Source organism: Ascochyta rabiei, chromosome 19 (genome assembly GCF_004011695.2).
Source record: "Ascochyta rabiei chromosome 19, complete sequence".
NCBI lineage: Eukaryota > Fungi > Ascomycota > Dothideomycetes > Pleosporales > Didymellaceae > Ascochyta > Ascochyta rabiei.
This window is the reverse complement of record NC_082423.1, coordinates 743,279-759,781: the sequence shown is the minus strand read 5'-3', so window position 1 is coordinate 759,781 and position 16,503 is coordinate 743,279. Positions and strand designations below refer to the sequence as shown.

The following is a 16,503-nucleotide window of genomic DNA, read 5'->3' as shown; positions in this document are numbered from 1 at the left end:
GGAGCTTACAAACGGCCCAGCTATTTCACCCTCGCTGTCGCCTGGGAGCTTGCACCTCTCTGCTCTTTCCTGTTCCTGCCTGTTCCTTCCCGTTCCTTCCTGTTCCTTCCTGTTCCTCCTCCCCTCTCGTCCACTACATCAACACTGCACCCTTGAACCACGCTTCGACCCAGCTCCCACTAGCTAGAGGCGACCTCGGCCCCGCTCCCAGGCGCTCACTGCCGTCTCTCTTGAACATCAACGCCGCGACACGCAGTGTTCCTGGCCTCACCTGTGCCTTGTTTGTCCTTGCTCTGCTCACCCTCATCCTCACCCTCACCCTCATTAACCCTCACCCTCACCCTCACCCTCACCCTCACCCTCACCCTCACCCTCACCCTCACCCTCACCCTCACCCTCACCAACATCAACCCTCACCCTCACCAACACCCTCACCAACACCCTCACCCTCACCAACAACATGACCAGCAGTAAGTCTCCCCGCGTTTCAAGTATACATCATGCACGTACTAACCCCATAGCCTTCCGCATCGTCCTCACCCAGGACGAGGGCTACGATGTGCACAACACTCGCGAGTTTGACGTGGCCCTTGGCTCCAAGTTTACCATCGGTCGTGCATCCAAGAACACCTCCAAGGGACACCTGCTGCCTGCCAAGCACAACGTCTACATCGACAGCCCTGTCGTGTCTCGAGAGCACGCCATCCTGACCGCAAACACTGCCACCGGAGCTCCACACGTCTACGTCACCGACACCAAGTCCATGCATGGCACCTTTGTGAACGGCACGCCCCTCGTCCCTGATACACCAAAGCAACTGTCCAACGGCGACAAGCTGCAGTTTGGCGTCAACGTCTGCCGAAATGACTGTGAGTCGCCCATCCAGCAGACAACGCCACGACTGACTCCTTTCTAGGCTACTTCGTCGCGTACAAGTACACCTTCCGCGCCGAGCTCTCTGACCCTGAGCCCTTCTCTCGTGGCTTCACTGTGCCAGAAGCAGAGTCCGAAGAAGAGGACGTAGACTACCTCCCGTCTGGACGCGGCAGCCAGCTGAATCCTCTCGTGCTCGACGACTCGGATCCCGAATCAGAGCACCATGAGCACTCTGACTCGGAGATCGACGGTGACGTGACCATGGCACTGTTGGACGAGGACGAGGACGCTGAGGACTGTGAGGCTCTCATTAGTGATGACTCCCAGGAGGAAGAGGGGGAGACTGCCGATATCAGCATCATCGATAGCGACAGTGAGAGCGACATGGAGGGCGATGCAGCAAGTACAGGCAGTGTCTCTGGTCATGCTCTTGATTCGCCCTTTGTCCATGAAGCTCACCACATCCAACAGGTAGAGAAGATCACTGCCATCGAGCAAAGCCAGGCAACGCCCGCTGACCAGAGCTATTCCTCGACCACGCCGTCAGCACCGCTTGAGAAGTCACCAACGGCCGAACCATTTTCGTATGGAGACTTTGAGTACCCTTCGATCCCGGACCTCCCCCTGCCGCCGTTTGGTACGCTCAGCCAGAACCCTGAGAGCTCCATGTTCGATAGTGCACTCGCTCCTCCCCTTCCTCCACGCCCTTCAGAGAAGAGGCAGAAGATGTGGGACCAAGCACCGCAACAAGGCTATGACGAGTGGCTCACCGAAGAGTCTCACATTGCGCCAGTGTACTCTCCTGCTGGCTTCACTGAACACGCCCCTCTCTTCCGTGATGTGCCTGCCCACGCATCGCAGCAAATTAAGCTGCCACACTTCAGCAGTTTCAGTCCAGAGCGTGTTCCTGCTTACAAGCCAGTCGCGGACCGCATGCAGACTCCTCCACCCACACTGACTGCCGACGTGGTCAGCACAACACCACCACCTCCTACACGCAGGACTGGTGTCTCCATTACTGAGATCGTCGAAGAGCAACCACCGACGCCCACCTCGGTGAACAGCCGCAAGCGCAGCGCAGACGATGCTTTCGAAGTAGAGGCAGAGGACAACGACGAGAAGATGCCGACGCGCTCACTCGAAGTCGTGGAAGTAGTGACGGAGCCCATCAACGAGACCATCACGCCCGCATCAGACGTGCCTTCTGTTGAACAGACCACGCCTCTGTCTCAGCGACCGATCGCACAGCCAAGGTCCATCTTGAAAAAGGCCCTCCGTGCGGCTAGTCTGATGGTGCCTGCTACGGCGCTCGGTGCAGCTGTATCCGTTGTTGCCCTCACGGCTCTGCCAGAGTCATTCTTTACGGTGGCTTAGGTCAACCAATGCTCTTTCCCTACACGATCATCACTTTGTTTCTCCTCTACTGGAACGCGGCGTTCACGGACACAACAGAAGGAACACGGACTTTATATCCATATGCAGAAACCTTTCAGGCGTTCGCAGAGACGACAGCCTGGGCAATGGGCATGCACGCTGCGGGGGCTTGAATCAGAATGGATGGACCCATGGCGTCTGGCGGTTTTCTTGTCATACCTACGTAGCTGACAGTACGTCGCGCGCTTGCATATTTACGATTGAATGATAGCCAGTAATGACATATACCTACAAAGTACCCGCTTTAGTGATTGTCCGTACTTGTCTGATGTTCCCAACCATCTTTCCCCACCTCTCTGCTCCCAGGGTAAGCATCTAGAAAGACCTCGTAGTCTCTTTTCAATCAGAGACAACATACGCAGCAGCAGGCAACGAAGACGTCGTACCAGCAAGGCAATGAATGCAACGCACTACACAGCAGTGTAGTCGATACAACGCGGCCCTCCCCTCCCGTCCAGCGCGTCTTGGATCCGCAGTGCAGCACCCAGCGCCTCCATCGTCGCGTCCGCGTGCGCGAACCCAATCCTCACAACGGCGCGGATCGCCCACAGCGAGAAGCATTTCCTCGCCCATGCCACACGGGCCGAGACCGGCTGGGTCGACTCGCCCGACTCGCTGCCGGGGCCGGTAGGTGTCCATGATGCTGCGCCGCCGAGGAGACACACCCACAGGAAGACGCCGCGCATGGGGCCCCAGCAGTGCGTCGTGTCGGTGCGCTCGAGCGCGTTGAGGAGGAGATGCAGCAGTGTTGCAGCGCCTGGGGTGGTGGTGGCGTCGTGGTGTGTTGTGTTTGCGGCGTTTGCCAGCGTGGTTCCGTGGAGGAGAGCGTGCGTGTGTATCAGTGATGCCAGGCGGACGGCTTCGTGGATCCAGTCCCACGGCTGGGTATGTTTCGTCGACAGGCTGTGGAAGAGGCGGTTGCTTCCTTGGTCGTGGTTGGGCGACGCTTGCTCCATGTCGGTGCTGTCGTTCCGGTCGAGCGGAGCGTGAGAAAGCCCGTACATGTCGGTGATGATGTTGAGTGTGTGGGCGGAGCAACTGTCTCGGAGCGTGGCAAAGTCTCCATGAGGCGAGTACAATGGTGAGATGTACGGACAGTAATTTCCTGCATGGTGAGAGGTAATACTGGTTGCGGGCAATATGGATGGTCCGTTCAGTCCTTTGAGCATGGCCAGTGTTGTCAGAAGTCTGTGTATGTTAGCTTTGTTCTGATGCGGATTCGTTCGCTAGCCATCAACCTGCTTCCAAACATAGCACCTGCAGTGCGGCAGATGATTGATTTTGGTCTGGGTGCTGCTCAACGTGGTGAACCTTTATTAAACTTACAGGGTCACGTAGGTGGCCAACGGAGGTGGCACTTGGCTCAGCCCACCCCTCCTGTGTATCAAGCCGTTCAATCCCCGAAAATGTACCTGAAAGGCCGACTCCTCGCTGCTGCCAGCCTCACTGAGCAGCAAGTGCAGTGTGGTGAGTATCGTAGCATCATTTGCCTTGAGCTGATCTGCCATTCCACCAAGGACACGAGTTTTGGCGGACATTGTTGTGTTGCTATCGTGTACAAGGCCGTTCATAAGGTCTTGGTAAACGCAAGATACGCTGACATGACTGAGGAACGTCATAGGATCAGAGCAGATGTGCTCCAGACATTGCCGATCTGCCTTGAGGTTAGCAACTTCTTAAATGTGAAGGGGACTTAGCTTACCGTTGCAAAAGAGGCTGCAGCTGTTAATGTAATGCCGTTTCAAAGCATCGAGCTGGCTTTCGCTCGCACTGTATGTGCCCGGAAAAGGGAATGCTGAGACATCCCCAAAAGCAGATGGAGCGCTTTGAGCGGATGCTGCTGCTGTCAGAAGCACGGTTCGATGGACGGTTGTCTGCAACTCGAAAGGAGTTGGAGTGTTGGACCTGCGGTCGAGCGAGATTCCGGTCCAGGTACTACTGCGCGGTCTCAACTGCGGTGGTACGAGAAGATCGATATCGTGAGAGGTTGCTTCTGAAGTAGAAACAGTTGGTATTGGCGTGCTTTGTGCACGTTCAGATGCGCTCCTGTGCAGGCCAGTGCTTGGCCTATCATTCGAAACCGTCATCCTCCCAGTTCGATGTTTGTACATAACATGCGAACGGACATGCCGCATCGTCTTTCCAGCTCTGAACTGATCAGGATGGTTGGCGACAACAAAACGAAGGTTGGGCCCGGGTCCCAGTGGAGGCAACCGTCTCCTGACCGGTCGTCTCTTTGAGGTCGATAGTCCATTTGACGACGCCATCTTGACGGGTATTACGAAAAGTGGCAGTTCTCTGGATTGGCTTTGACAATCACTGAAGCTGGAAGAGATGGCGCCTATTCAGCATTTCCTTTGCTGTTCTCAGTCACTGTAAGTGGAGAGCGTTCAGTTAGCAACTACACAGCCACTATTCGAGGCATTTAGAACACGGCGAGAAAAATCCAAAGACCAACCAATAGGCTGATTTTGGTAGCAGTCAGATGTGGGATCCTTGTCTGGGTGCCATGAGAACGTCCCACATTTCTGAGCGCTGAAGATGTAACTGTGACTGTACAAACCGCGAGTGCATGAGAATGGACCTGACGTTCCAGGCGGTGTGAAGCCAGTGAGCTGGTCCAGACTCGGTGCTGAACACTCCGTAGAGGCTAGCCACGCAGTAAAGATTTGATCCGTCCTAGGCATCGTCTGCCTTAGCTATGCGGCTTCAATACGTCGACTGAGCAGGGATTGTGCGACCATCGTTCATCAATGGCAGTAAAGGAGTGATACGCCAGCAAGCTACACCGCGTGAGTACGAGTATGAGTACGGCTCAAAAGCAGACATGGACGGTCTTGCTGGCGGTCTGCGTTCGAAATTACCGTTGGGCCGTACTTGATTGATCATCTATCATGACTGCCATAATGGCTGAAATTGAATATAGATCGTTGTGAGTTATAGATACACCAGTGCTGGTTCCTGGCACCTACGGTGAAATGCTTACAAACCGCAGCCTTACGCTCTGCGTGGCTGACGCTTCTTGTCTAACTCCGTAAGACGGGGACTTGGTAGGAGTAGTCGGAAAGCTGGGCTGGGCTGTAAGACCATGCTCACCTCATCCCAATGAGCCACCAGAATTGTCGAAGGTGGGCAGCACATATTTCTCGCTGCGTCGCTTCGCTCTTTACCGCTGAATAGCCTATTTCTCAAGACGAGAATCACCATCCTCATGACCTTGCGCAGTCAAAATGATCCAACATGCTCAAGTGTTTGTGCATCAGCAGTTCGGACCATCTTGCTAGAAACCTCAACTCCGGGGGACGGCTAGCTTGAACTGTCGATGCGTGATGAGCTTCATTCACGAAAAACACCTGTCTTTCTCCACGAGGAGTCTACACACGATGGACAGGGATCGTTGAAGCCTAAACAGCTATCCAGGACTCGACGATTGAAGGCGGTACATGCGGTCCGTATCAGACATGCGTTCATCAGCCATGTCCATTCACAAACACGGCATGCTTAGCTGCACTGCGTACTGACCGCTACTCCCTGCACACGAATGACCTCGTTCGCCATTCACGTTGAGGGATGCTGCGATATTGGCTCAGCATGGCCATGCTAGCGGGCCTTGTTCAGCGAGGAGTTTGAAGTAAGCTGACTCCGACTCCGGGAACCCAATACAACAACACCACCTTCAGCTCGCCGTGAATTCGATCGTCTCTTTTTTGGGTACGCAGCTTGAGATTTGTTCGTCATGGCCAGATGAAGCAGCGCCTGAGTAAGATGATGAGTTGACTCTCAGAGGCTCGTGGGTGCCTGAGGTTTGCTGAGCGAGTCGGTGGGAAGGCGCACGGGCTCTGATGTCACTCACTCACACACAGACAGCTGGTAGGAGCGTTCAGCGGTGTTGGGACTCACGTAGTATCTGGGCATGTGTTTCATTCTTTCATTCGTACGTATTTGGAGTATAGGTAATGAATCGGTCGACTAAGCCCATACCTCGCCCAGAACCAGACCGCTTTCCCGTCCATGGCAAGCAGCGTTTAGTGACAGTAGGAAGAGTAGAAATGCATGCGAACCACGCGGATTAGTAGGAGTGTCAACCACACTCCATCACAGCTGAAACCTGTACTCCTTTGTTCACAGTCCAGAGGCAACTGGTGTATCCTACCGAGCGGTACCAGCAAGTGCCAGTACACATGAATCATGAGTTCCTTGACAAAGGGTCGATGTTGTCCCCCTCCTTGCTGGGGTCATTCCGCCTCATGATGCCTTCAACAGGGCCAAGCAGACGCTGGAATCCGTTCTTGCCGAGGGTCGCAACCTTGACCTCGGTCTCGCTAACGACCGAGGCAGCGCGCGGCGCATCGTTCAGCAGGGCAAGCTCACCAAAGTAATCGCCCTTGTTGTACCTCTTGACAGGCTGATCGTTTCCGCGAAGGTAGACCTGTGCTTCTCCAGACTCGAGGATGTAGAAGGACTCGCCAATGTCGCCCTCCCTGATGATCTCGGTGCCGGGAGGGTACTTCTTCGTCTCGAGTGCGTCTGCGATCTTGGAGCGCTCGTATGGAGTAAGGGTGGAGAGGAGTGGGACCTCTTCAAGGAAGCCTTCGTACATGCGTCGTCGTTGGAAGGCGCTGTCCATGAGGATGCGGCGGAAGGTGACGCGGTCGAGGGCCCACAGAGTCGAGGGCTCGGCCGAGATGACGGTGGCCGCGCGAGGAGCGTTGTACATGAGCGCAAGCTCACCAAAGGATCCACCAGGGCCGACAGAGCCCACCTTTGCGCCCAGTCCATCCACGCCAGCCTCGAGCTTACCGGACTTGTTGACATGGATGTCGAAAGCGCCCTTTTCGACAACGTAGAAGTAGTCACCGACGTCGCCCTGGGAAATGACCTTGATGCCCTTTGTGGGTATGGGCTTCTCATGCAGCGCGCCGAGCACTTGTGCCGACTGCTCGTCGTCGAGGTGTGAAAAGAGGAAGTTGCCTGAGACGGCGGATCTCAGACGCGACACCTGCTCGTCTGTCTTGTGGTGGTAGGGGGCGGTGAAGCTGTCGTTGTCTGCTGATGTGGGGTTGAGGGACTCTGCGGAGACGGAGACGCGGCGGTTGGTGTTGTAGTTGTTGGGGGTGCTGCCGCCTGCGATGGGCGGCATCTGGGTGACCTCGTTCTTGGAGGAGCCGCCAAAGCCGCCGAAGTTGCCAAAGCTGCCCAAGCTGCCAAAGGAGGACTCGCCGTGGGTGGTGGGGGGCGCGTTGTTGAGGTCGGCGCGTGCAAAGGACGAGGCAGTGGGCGAGGCCATCAGGTCGCCCTCCTCCTCTTCTTCGAGGCGCTGCATGGGGCTCTTTGCGAAGCCGCCGGAGCTGGGCGAGGTGCCAAAGGGGTTGTTGCCGGGGAAGCTGTGCTCGGCACGGCCTTGGTGGCTGGAATGCTGTTGCGAGAGCAGGAACTCGGCGCGCTGGGACTCGAGGCGGCGGTTGAAGAAGCTCGCGCAGAACTGCAGGATGTCGTGGGGCTTGTGCTTGAGGATCTCGCGGTCGAGGGCGGCTATCTCATTGGCGTAGTCTGGGGGGAGGGACATTGGACGGGGACGGGGACGGTGAGGGGTCAGGCCCAGCTCGTTGACGTTGGACTCGCGAGGGGCGGGGCACGGGGGTGACGAGTGCGCGAGGAGGGCAGAGGGCAGTGGCAGGATTACCACGAGGGCACGTTTGTCAGTGGTGCTGAGGGCGTGTGGAGCGTGCAGCCGCAGGCGATGACGCTGCAGAGAGAGGCAGTCCGGGGCCGAAGAGGGGGGGGGAGGCTGCAGCAAGAGCGACGGACGACAAGCGACGAGCGATCAGCGGGTGCGGGTGCGGGCAGGGCACTGGAGCGTATGGGCGGGCGGGCGGGCAAGGCACTGGAGCGTATGGGCTGGCTACGGGCAAGGCAGGGCAGGGCAAGGCAAGGCAGGGCAGGGCAAGGCAAGGCAGGGCAGGGCAAGGCAAGGCAGGGCAGGGCAAGGCAAGGCAAGGCGCATCCATCTTCCAGAAGGCGTCTAGAAATCGCAATCGCAATCGCAATCGCAGTCGAAATCGAAATCGAAATCGACATCCATGAGACAGCCAGGCGATGCCGCCAGCCATGGTTCACGCACACTGCATCCCACCACGTCACTCGACGCAGCGGCAGCATGTCCATGGCCATGACCACGACCAGGCTGTCGTGCTCCCCGCGATGCAGCGAGCGCAGGAGAGACACACGGACAGGCAGAGAGAGAGCTCTGGGAGTCTGGGACCTGTCACAGCCAGGACAGAGCGGACAGAGCGGACAGAGCGGACAGAGCGGACAGAGCGGACAGAGCGGACAGAGCGGACAGAGCAGACAGAGCTCCAGACCAGAGCTGCCACTCGAGCCTCTCAAGCTGCGCCTACGGGTAGCTCCCGCCCTGAGCTGAGCGTTGGGGTCCAGGACTGCCCCAAGCTTGCTGCCAAGCGGCGAGCTGCAGAACAGACAGCGGAGCCATGCACAACGCGCTTGACACTTGTCAGAGCGAAGCAGCACTCGCTTCCCCACGATTCTACACAAGTGCATGCTTGCAGTGACACGGAGACGTGTGCGGCTCGCGATGCCCGTCGCCTCTGGCAGTCTGTCTCGCCGTGTCTGAAGCTCTGCTGCAGCCTGCAAGGAGCTTGAACAGACTCGGGTGCAACCACCCAATCAGCTCAGCGCCTGCGAAACGATAAGAAACAAAGCGCAAGCTGCAAGCCATCCGCCTACATGGCCAGTAGACGCGCGTGCAGCAGATGGCTGAGCACCGCAGCGCATGGTGATTGTGAATCGAGGAGACGGTGGTCCCCGCGTTCATGGATAGTCAGTCTTGCTGCTGGGCGGGGAGGGGAGCTATACGGATATGGACCGCGCACGTGACGCACAAGCACCGCGCAGGGCCACGACGCCACGACCCCTCTCACAGGGCGATCGATCATCGGCTCTTGCAAGCGGTGAGGACGGCACAGTAGGCTGGAACACGCTCGAAACTTGGTCGTGAGTGGTGTGAGCCTGTCAGTGTGAGGGCCTGCTACGGTGTCAGGTTACGGCGTTACGGCACGTCTGCAATGGGCGGTGTGCCACACGACTGGCAGGCGGGCGTGACAGGACCGAATGTTGGGACGCCCGTCCAATGCGTCCATGACTCCATGGAGAAACACGACAGGTTCCGCTGGTGAGCGGGCTGGATTCTCGGACAGGCTCAGCGACCACTCTCCGTCTGCATCGGCGCCACACCATGTTTCGTGTTTCGTGTTTCGACGTGCCCGTCCGCCCAACGCGCTGGGTCTTGTTCGCGAGGAAGGCTTGGACCGAGCCGGTAAGGCGTCTTGTCCAGCTGGGCGATGACGTGCGTTCCCAGCTGAGACGCACGAGCTTCCTTGCACTGGGCAGTGGGAGCTGGAGGGGCTGCCCACCCGTCACCGAAGCGCCGTTGGGCGAATGGACTGCAAACGAGCACGACGAGCACGACGTGCACGATGATGCACGATGCACGACGCACGACGCACGATGCACGCACGATGCACGCTGGGGTGGAGAGGGGAGCTGCCATTGAATTGAACAGAACACGACCCACCGCCGAAGGATTGCCCATTCCGTCATCGCACATGCATGCTCGCTGCTCTTGCTCTGCTCGCCGCCAAGCGTGAGCTTGTCCAGAGCCTAGGTCGTCGCCGTCGTCGCGGTCGTAGTCGCAGCGCGCAAGCCTCATCAAACGCTGCGCTTGACTCGACAGCGCCTACGTGACTGAAACTGCGCGCCTGCTCGTCCTCGTCCCGTACAGCGGCGCCTCCAATCTTCTCTCCTTCTTCAATCTTGTCGCCGCAAATTGTTGCCTGTCACAAGTACACTAGCCCTCGGAAGCGCCGCACACGCACAGCCACTTCTCCGCTAGCTTCCTGCTCCTTCTTCCCCAACCACCTCCTTCTCCTCACTGCCTGCCCGCGATCAAGACAAGGTCTCACCCATCGCGCACCCTCGCACCCTAACCGCACGTCTATCCTTACGCCGCCATGGGCAAATACACATTCACATGGTGCGTTGCCTGCCTGCGACCTGCGCGCGCATCCCACTCACCGTCTGCAGGGAACATGACGCCAACGACGTTTACGTGACCGGCACCTTCGACGACTGGAAGAAGACGGTCGAGCTGGAGCAGGAGGACGGCATCTTCAAGAAGACGGTCGAGCTCCCCAAGACCAAGACACAGTACAAGGTACGTCTGCACCGCGACGCCCGCCCGCCCCGACACGCTGTCGCCTGGCTCCCAGCTCCATGCAGCTCGCCTGGCGGACCGCCTGCTGACGGAAGCCCGCAGTTTGTCGTCAACGGAAACTGGTGCATCAACGAGAGCGCGCCCAAGGAGGACGATGGCCACGGCATTGTTAACAACATTCTCCTGCCCGAGAACATTGTCGACGAGCCCGCCCACACACTCTCGTCCGCAGCGCCCACATCCTCAACAGCTGCCCTCGCCGGCGCTGTCCCCAAGGTGAAGGACATGGACAAGGCCAGGTCGAACGAGTCGATTCCTGGTGCGTTTCCCATGACACCCACGCCCAGCACCGAGCAGCGCCAGTTCATCAACCCCATCCCCGCAACCGCCGGCCTAGGCAACCCCGTCAAGCTTGCGCCTGACGAGCCAGTCCCCGCGCCGAGCAGCCTCACTGACAACACGGTACACTCCACAGTCAACCTCAAGGAGGCACCAGAGCAGGACGATGCAGACGCCAAGGTCAGCGTTGCGCCTATCCCCGCAACTGCTGGCGCCGGCAACCCCATCCACCTTGCTCCCGGCGACAAGGTGCCCCACCCAAGCACCCTGACTTCCAACACCATCAGCAGCACGGCTAGGACCGACGAGGACGCCTACTACAAGTCGGGCTCCCAGGCTCCCCAGCTGCCCCCGGTCGACCTCACACCTCAGTCGGAGAGGCCAGCAAACGGCGGCATGTTCGGCCTGCCGTCTCAGCTCGACCACCTGGTGCCCGAGTCTAGCTTGCCTATGGGCGTCGATGCCCAGGTCGAGAAGGACACTGGTGTCCACATCCAGTCGGCAGCTCCCACAAGCTCCACCGCCTTCCTCGCTGGCCAGGTCCCCAAGGAGCCAAGAGGCGTCCCCGACGTCGTGACTGAGAGCCAGAAGGAGGCTGGTTTCGCTCCCGAGGCGGCCGCAAACTCAGAGGCTGTCCTCGAGAAGAAGGAAGTGGAGCAGGAGCTCAAGGAGAAGGTCCCCGAAAAGACCTCTGCTGAGAACGACCACGCCCCTGCCCTCGAGGCTGACAGTTCTACCAGTGTTGGTGAGAGCATCGGCGCAGTCGCTGGTGGCGTTGCTGCTGCTGCGACCGTCGGCGCTGGTCTGTTCGCTGGAGCCATCTACGCTGCGAAAGAGAAGACTGCCGAGGCTGTTGGCTTGGACAAGGACGCCACTGTCGGCGAGACTGCTTCTGCTGTTGGTGGCAAGGCCGTCGATTCCGTTGGTCTGGATAGCAGCAAGACCGCAGCTGACAATGTCTACCTCGCAAAGGACAAGACACTAGATGCCGCTGGTCTTGACAAGAATGCCACCGCGACCGAGAATGCTTACCTTGCAAAGGACAAGACACTCGACGCCGCTGGTCTTGACAAGAACGCCACTGCAGCTGACAACGCCTACCTCGCCAAGGACAAGACTGCGCACGCTACCGGTCTGGACAAGGCTGCCGACAGCGCCTACGCTGCAAAGGACAAGCTTGTCGCGGCTGTCGGCCTGGACAACTCCGCTTCGGCAACAGACAACGCATACCTCGCAAAGGACAAGGCTGTTGGCGCCGCTGGTTTCAACGGTTCAGCTGGTACCACTGCCGCAGATGACGTGCCAGTCGTCGTTGCTGAGAGCCAAAAGGAGGCTCACGCCAGCCCTGAGGCTGCTGCCAATGCTGAGGCCGTGATCGAGAAGTCGCAGTTTGAGCAGGAACTTCTGAGCCAAGTCCCCAAGTCTCACGAGCACGGCGAGTCAGCACCTTCGGTCGCTGTCCCCGCAGTTGTTTCTGATAGCCAGCGTGAGGGCCATGCCAGCCCCGAAGCGGCCGCCAACTTCGGCGCTGTTCACGAGAAGCAGGATCTGGAGGATGAGTTGCTCCGTTCTGTTCCTCGCACCAACGCCTCAGGCGAGTCAGCTCCTGCCATTGCTGTCCCTGCAATCGTTTCCGAGAGCCAACAAGAGGCTCATTCGAGCCCCGAGGCTGCTGCGAACCCTATCGCTGTTCACGACAAGAAGGACTTGGAGTCTGAGCTGCTCAAGACTGTTTCCAGGACCGATGAGTCTGGCGAGCACGCACCTGCGATCGCGTCGGCACCTTCTGCCGCCACATCAGCTTCCAAGACAGAGCTTCCCGTTCGTGGTGTACCCGACATTGTAGCCGAGAGCCAGAAGGAGGCACATGTTCTCCCCGAGGCCAGTGCCAATACCGAGGCCGTTGCAGAGAAGAAGGAGCTTGAATCCGAGCTGTTGAGCCAGGTCAAAAAGACCAATGAGTCCGGCGAGCCGGCTCCTACCCTGTCTGCAGCCACTGCCACGACTGCTCCTGGTCTGTCCGGTACCGGCTCCTCTGCTCCTGCGCTGTCTGACTCGTCGTACCCGCTCTCGACCAACTACCAGCCCGCCTCCGAGGTGGAGATCAAGAGGGCTCTCTCTGGCGCCAGCGATGAGCCTTCGACGTCATCCACCGGCGGCCTGAACGCCCCTGCTACAGCACCTGCTCAGACCGAGGCCACCAAGGCGGTCGCCGAATCAGCCGCTCCTGTTGCTGTCTCTGCTACCAAGGCTGTCGAGCCCATTGCTTCTTCCAGCAACGCCGATGCAACCTCAGCTCCCACCACCGACGGTCTCAACGCACCAGCTTCTTCCTCCGCTCAGACCGAGGCCACCAAGGCGGCTGCCGAGCCGGCGAGGCCTGCGAAGGAGGAGCTTTTCAAGCCCACAACACTGGAGCAGAGGCAGCCCACCGTCACCACAGGCACGGAGACAGGTACCACTGACGCCAAGAGCGAGGGCCTTGCTGCACCTGAGACCTCTCCGAAGGACCGCAAAGATTCCGACGTGTCCCCCAAGGGTACCCCAGGCAGCCAGAGTCTCGCATCCAACTCGGCTGCCACCGACAAGAAGAACAAGAGGCGGTCGTTCTTCGGAAAGTTAAAGGACAAATTCTCCAGCAAGAACTAAGCTTGCCGCGATTGTTCTCGTACATTGAGGGTCATTGGAAACGACCTTGGTGCTCGCTGATATACCCGGAGTCTGGGCGCCGCGTGGCTCTGCCTTTCTCTGTTCATTGTTGCCTGCAAGGAGTTGGCTCTGTTTGGTGTATACCTATCCGCTTCTCTTGTTTGAAGGCTTCTATTTTGATTGGTACTCAGAGTTCTCTATCATGTTTCTTCCTGTTTGTGCGCATCCCGGATACACTGTGGCTGCCTGAGGAGAGGGACATGACGAGCACTGGGTCTTCACGTACTTAATTCGCTAATGTAGATGCATTAGATTGATTTTGCAATCATTTCTCTACTCGCATCGTGCTTGTCCAGTCTTCTCTTGGATCGTGACCGACTTTTGGTGTTGCTATGACAGCGCTCCACTCACAAGGCTGGGCAACCCCTGTCGGTCAGTACACTTCCTCATAACACCTCAGTGCCCAACTTGACGGAACATGGACTCACTCACAACATCAGACTCCCATAACCTACATCAACTCTTCCACCACCTCGCTCAATGCCCCTTCACAATGTCTAAATCCTACGCGCACACAATGCCAACATCCCAACAATGTTCACGCACACCTCACCCAGCGTTTCACTGCAAGGCCTCACAGCCCGGCTCTCACAAATACGTTTTGCACGCCCTTCCTCTCCAACAAGAAAGAAAACGCCACTACTCGACCACACCATGTATCCCGCGCTCCAAGTGCAGCGCGACCACATGGCACAGCAGACGGCGAAGTCTCAGCAGGCTGGGCCTCGTCGACCACACCACACACCACATCACCACCAGAACACAGTTCGGGCCCGTGCAGATCGTGCCCGTCCTCTACCGGAGACACCTCGCAAACCTCATCATCCGGATCGGAACCCCTGCGACGCCGGCATGACGAAGGCGTTGCCTCGCAAGCCAGTCTCTCGTCCACCGCTCCGGGACATCCAGCCCAATGTCTGTGACTACCGCTCGACGGGCCCTTCGCAGCAGGGTTCGACGCGTAGGGCTTCGTCGGTGGCAATGTCGCAGGCGCACTCTCGCATGTCGGAAATGTACACCATGATTGACGACCACCTGGCGTGGAACATGTCGTCGTCGGACCTTGAAGCTGCTCGTCCGGGGAGCTCGGGGACCATGTTTCTCGACTTCGACACCGACGGGGAAATGGAAGTGAGCTATCGCAACGGCGTGAATAAGAAGCTGCCGACGCCTCCTGTGCCGGCCAAGCCTACGCTCTCGCGGCACACTGCACTGCGCGGAGAGGTGGAGAGGGAAGTCCTCCCACGCAAGCAGACGAAGAGGACGTGCGAGGTCGAGAAGCGAAAGCCGCTCCCTCCACGCCCTTCGTCCTCGTCGCGCCATGACTCCGTCATCTCGTCCGGCCGCCTGGAGGACGAGAAGATCGACCGGCACTTGGACGCTCGACCTCTGCCTCGCGTCCCGCCCAAGGACTCTCGACGCACACAGGTTCAAGACCGAGTCGCTCGACGCTCATGCCCACCACAAGTGCACAAAACGCAGAGCACGCGCCAGGCACCCTCTACCTCTGCCTCTCCAGCACCATCACAACCCCCAATGCATTACTCGCCGTCTTCCCACCACACAGCACCCACGTCCCGCGGTCGAACGACCTACATCGATCCCTCAGGCCTACAAGTGCGCTACCACGCCCCGCCCTCCCCTTCCCCTTCCGCAGCAGGTACAGCATCCAAACCCGCGTCGCGAGCCTACGTCTCAGGCTACGACCCAGCGACCAACTACGCGTACGACTACGACGGCCGCACCATGCACGTGCACGGCTCGCCGACGCCCTCGCGCCCAGGCAGCCACACGTCCGAGTACTTCGACATCAGCGCGTCGACGTACCGTTCCGACGTCGGGCTTAGGTTGGTCGAGAAGCCGTTGCCGCATCCCCCACAGGGAGCTGCGCGGCTGCCGGAGCCGCCGTGTGCGGATGCGAAGAAGCGGCATGGGGTGAGGAGGTTTGTGCATAAGCTTTTGAACAAGTTGGATGGGTTGGGCGTTATGAAGGATCTTTCGTCCCATCAGCGGCACTCTCGCTCGTCTAGGGGTGGGGGTAAGACGCAGACGTGGATCGAGAATGGCTATGTGACGTAATTCGATGGAGTTGGGAGATGGAGGGAGAGAGGAAGGAATGGAAAGAAGTTGAAAGCGTGCCTTCTAACACGGAAGATTGGCTCGTGGGCATGTAGTGAGGCTGTGGATGACGCAGCGATGTTTGACTGGAGGCCTCTCAGCTAACAGAGGAAGCTTGATTGGCGAGAGAATTTCGTTGCGGGTTGCAGACGGCTGACAGCTAGAGAATGAACCAACTACACCGAGATTTCAACTGCTCTCCAAAATTGATTCGCTGACTGTGTGGTTGCGATACAGCTTCCAGGTCTTGCTTTCGAAATACAACATGAGATATCAGTATAACGTGACCATCCAGGCAAATTCGATGCGTCGAGACTGGAAACTATACGATGGAAGAAGGCCCAGTTGTTGAGATCGAACAGTGGGAAGTATATCAGTCCTTCCAGTTCGCGCTACTACCAACAGCACGCGCCCACCACCATACCCCACGCCTTCGCAGCTCACCTCAGCTCGCGTGGATACATGCCTAACAGATAGGCTCTGTACGAAAAACCCGCTTTTTCCATCTTCTGACGTGTGAAATTACGCTGCATCTCGTTGGCCTCCACAGCACTCATTTGGTTGGTGTTTCGCAGATAACAAACCAGGCAATTGACATAGCGTCGCTCAGCGCGCTCTCGGGCGGCAGTAACCGCAGAAGTAACAATGGTAACACCGGTCGGTCGTACTAAGAGCTTGTAGAGATTCTGCTCCTGGTCATAACAGCGCTCCACAATCATCCTCGCCGAACGCAGTTCTCCTGCTTGTGTTCTGAAAGCGGTGGGCACCTTATCCGCTAAGGTCTTGTGTACCCTCCG

At 58.3% G+C, this 16,503-nt stretch overlaps 5 protein-coding genes across 5 annotated transcripts, besides 11 other annotated features; 3 read left to right on the top strand and 2 right to left on the bottom strand.

Moving 5' to 3' along the window:
- Positions 1-66: 66 nt before the first annotated feature.
- Positions 67-117: a tandem repeat.
- Positions 118-296: 179 nt separating this feature from the next.
- Positions 297-454: a tandem repeat.
- Positions 455-460: 6 nt separating this feature from the next.
- On the top strand, positions 461-2,250 carry EKO05_0010390 (uncharacterized protein; the record flags this gene model as incomplete). The annotated part of the gene is made up of 3 exons (XM_038943112.1): positions 461-470; positions 522-869; positions 917-2,250. The coding sequence occupies 3 exons, from the start codon at positions 461-463 to the stop codon at positions 2,248-2,250; spliced, it is 1,692 nt and encodes a 563-aa protein (XP_038794282.1).
- A 470-nt stretch (positions 2,251-2,720) lies between these two features.
- Positions 2,721-4,577, bottom strand: EKO05_0010389 (uncharacterized protein; the record flags this gene model as incomplete). Its single annotated transcript, XM_038943042.1, has 3 exons — positions 2,721-3,498; positions 3,637-3,964; positions 4,013-4,577. The coding sequence occupies 3 exons, from the start codon at positions 4,575-4,577 to the stop codon at positions 2,721-2,723; spliced, it is 1,671 nt and encodes a 556-aa protein (XP_038794283.1).
- A 1,919-nt stretch (positions 4,578-6,496) lies between these two features.
- EKO05_0010388 (uncharacterized protein) lies at positions 6,497-7,876 on the bottom strand (the record flags this gene model as incomplete). The annotated part of the gene is made up of 1 exon (XM_038947095.1): positions 6,497-7,876. One exon carries the CDS (start codon positions 7,874-7,876, stop codon positions 6,497-6,499), a length of 1,380 nt encoding a protein of 459 aa, XP_038794284.1.
- Positions 7,478-7,520: a tandem repeat.
- Positions 7,864-7,902: a tandem repeat.
- A 235-nt stretch (positions 7,903-8,137) lies between these two features.
- Positions 8,138-8,188: a tandem repeat.
- A 29-nt stretch (positions 8,189-8,217) lies between these two features.
- Positions 8,218-8,310: a tandem repeat.
- A 25-nt stretch (positions 8,311-8,335) lies between these two features.
- Positions 8,336-8,385: a tandem repeat.
- A 199-nt stretch (positions 8,386-8,584) lies between these two features.
- Positions 8,585-8,665: a tandem repeat.
- Positions 8,666-9,805: 1,140 nt separating this feature from the next.
- Positions 9,806-9,852: a tandem repeat.
- A 139-nt stretch (positions 9,853-9,991) lies between these two features.
- Positions 9,992-10,019: a tandem repeat.
- Positions 10,020-10,337: 318 nt separating this feature from the next.
- EKO05_0010387 (Cruciform DNA binding protein) lies at positions 10,338-13,528 on the top strand (the record flags this gene model as incomplete). Its single annotated transcript, XM_059637741.1, has 4 exons — positions 10,338-10,360; positions 10,411-10,540; positions 10,643-10,859; positions 11,016-13,528. The coding sequence occupies 4 exons, from the start codon at positions 10,338-10,340 to the stop codon at positions 13,526-13,528; spliced, it is 2,883 nt and encodes a 960-aa protein (XP_059493724.1).
- A 714-nt stretch (positions 13,529-14,242) lies between these two features.
- EKO05_0010386 (uncharacterized protein) lies at positions 14,243-15,667 on the top strand (the record flags this gene model as incomplete). The annotated part of the gene is made up of 1 exon (XM_038947097.2): positions 14,243-15,667. The coding sequence occupies one exon, from the start codon at positions 14,243-14,245 to the stop codon at positions 15,665-15,667; it is 1,425 nt and encodes a 474-aa protein (XP_038794287.2).
- Positions 15,277-15,325: a tandem repeat.
- Positions 15,668-16,503: the final 836 nt, after the last annotated feature.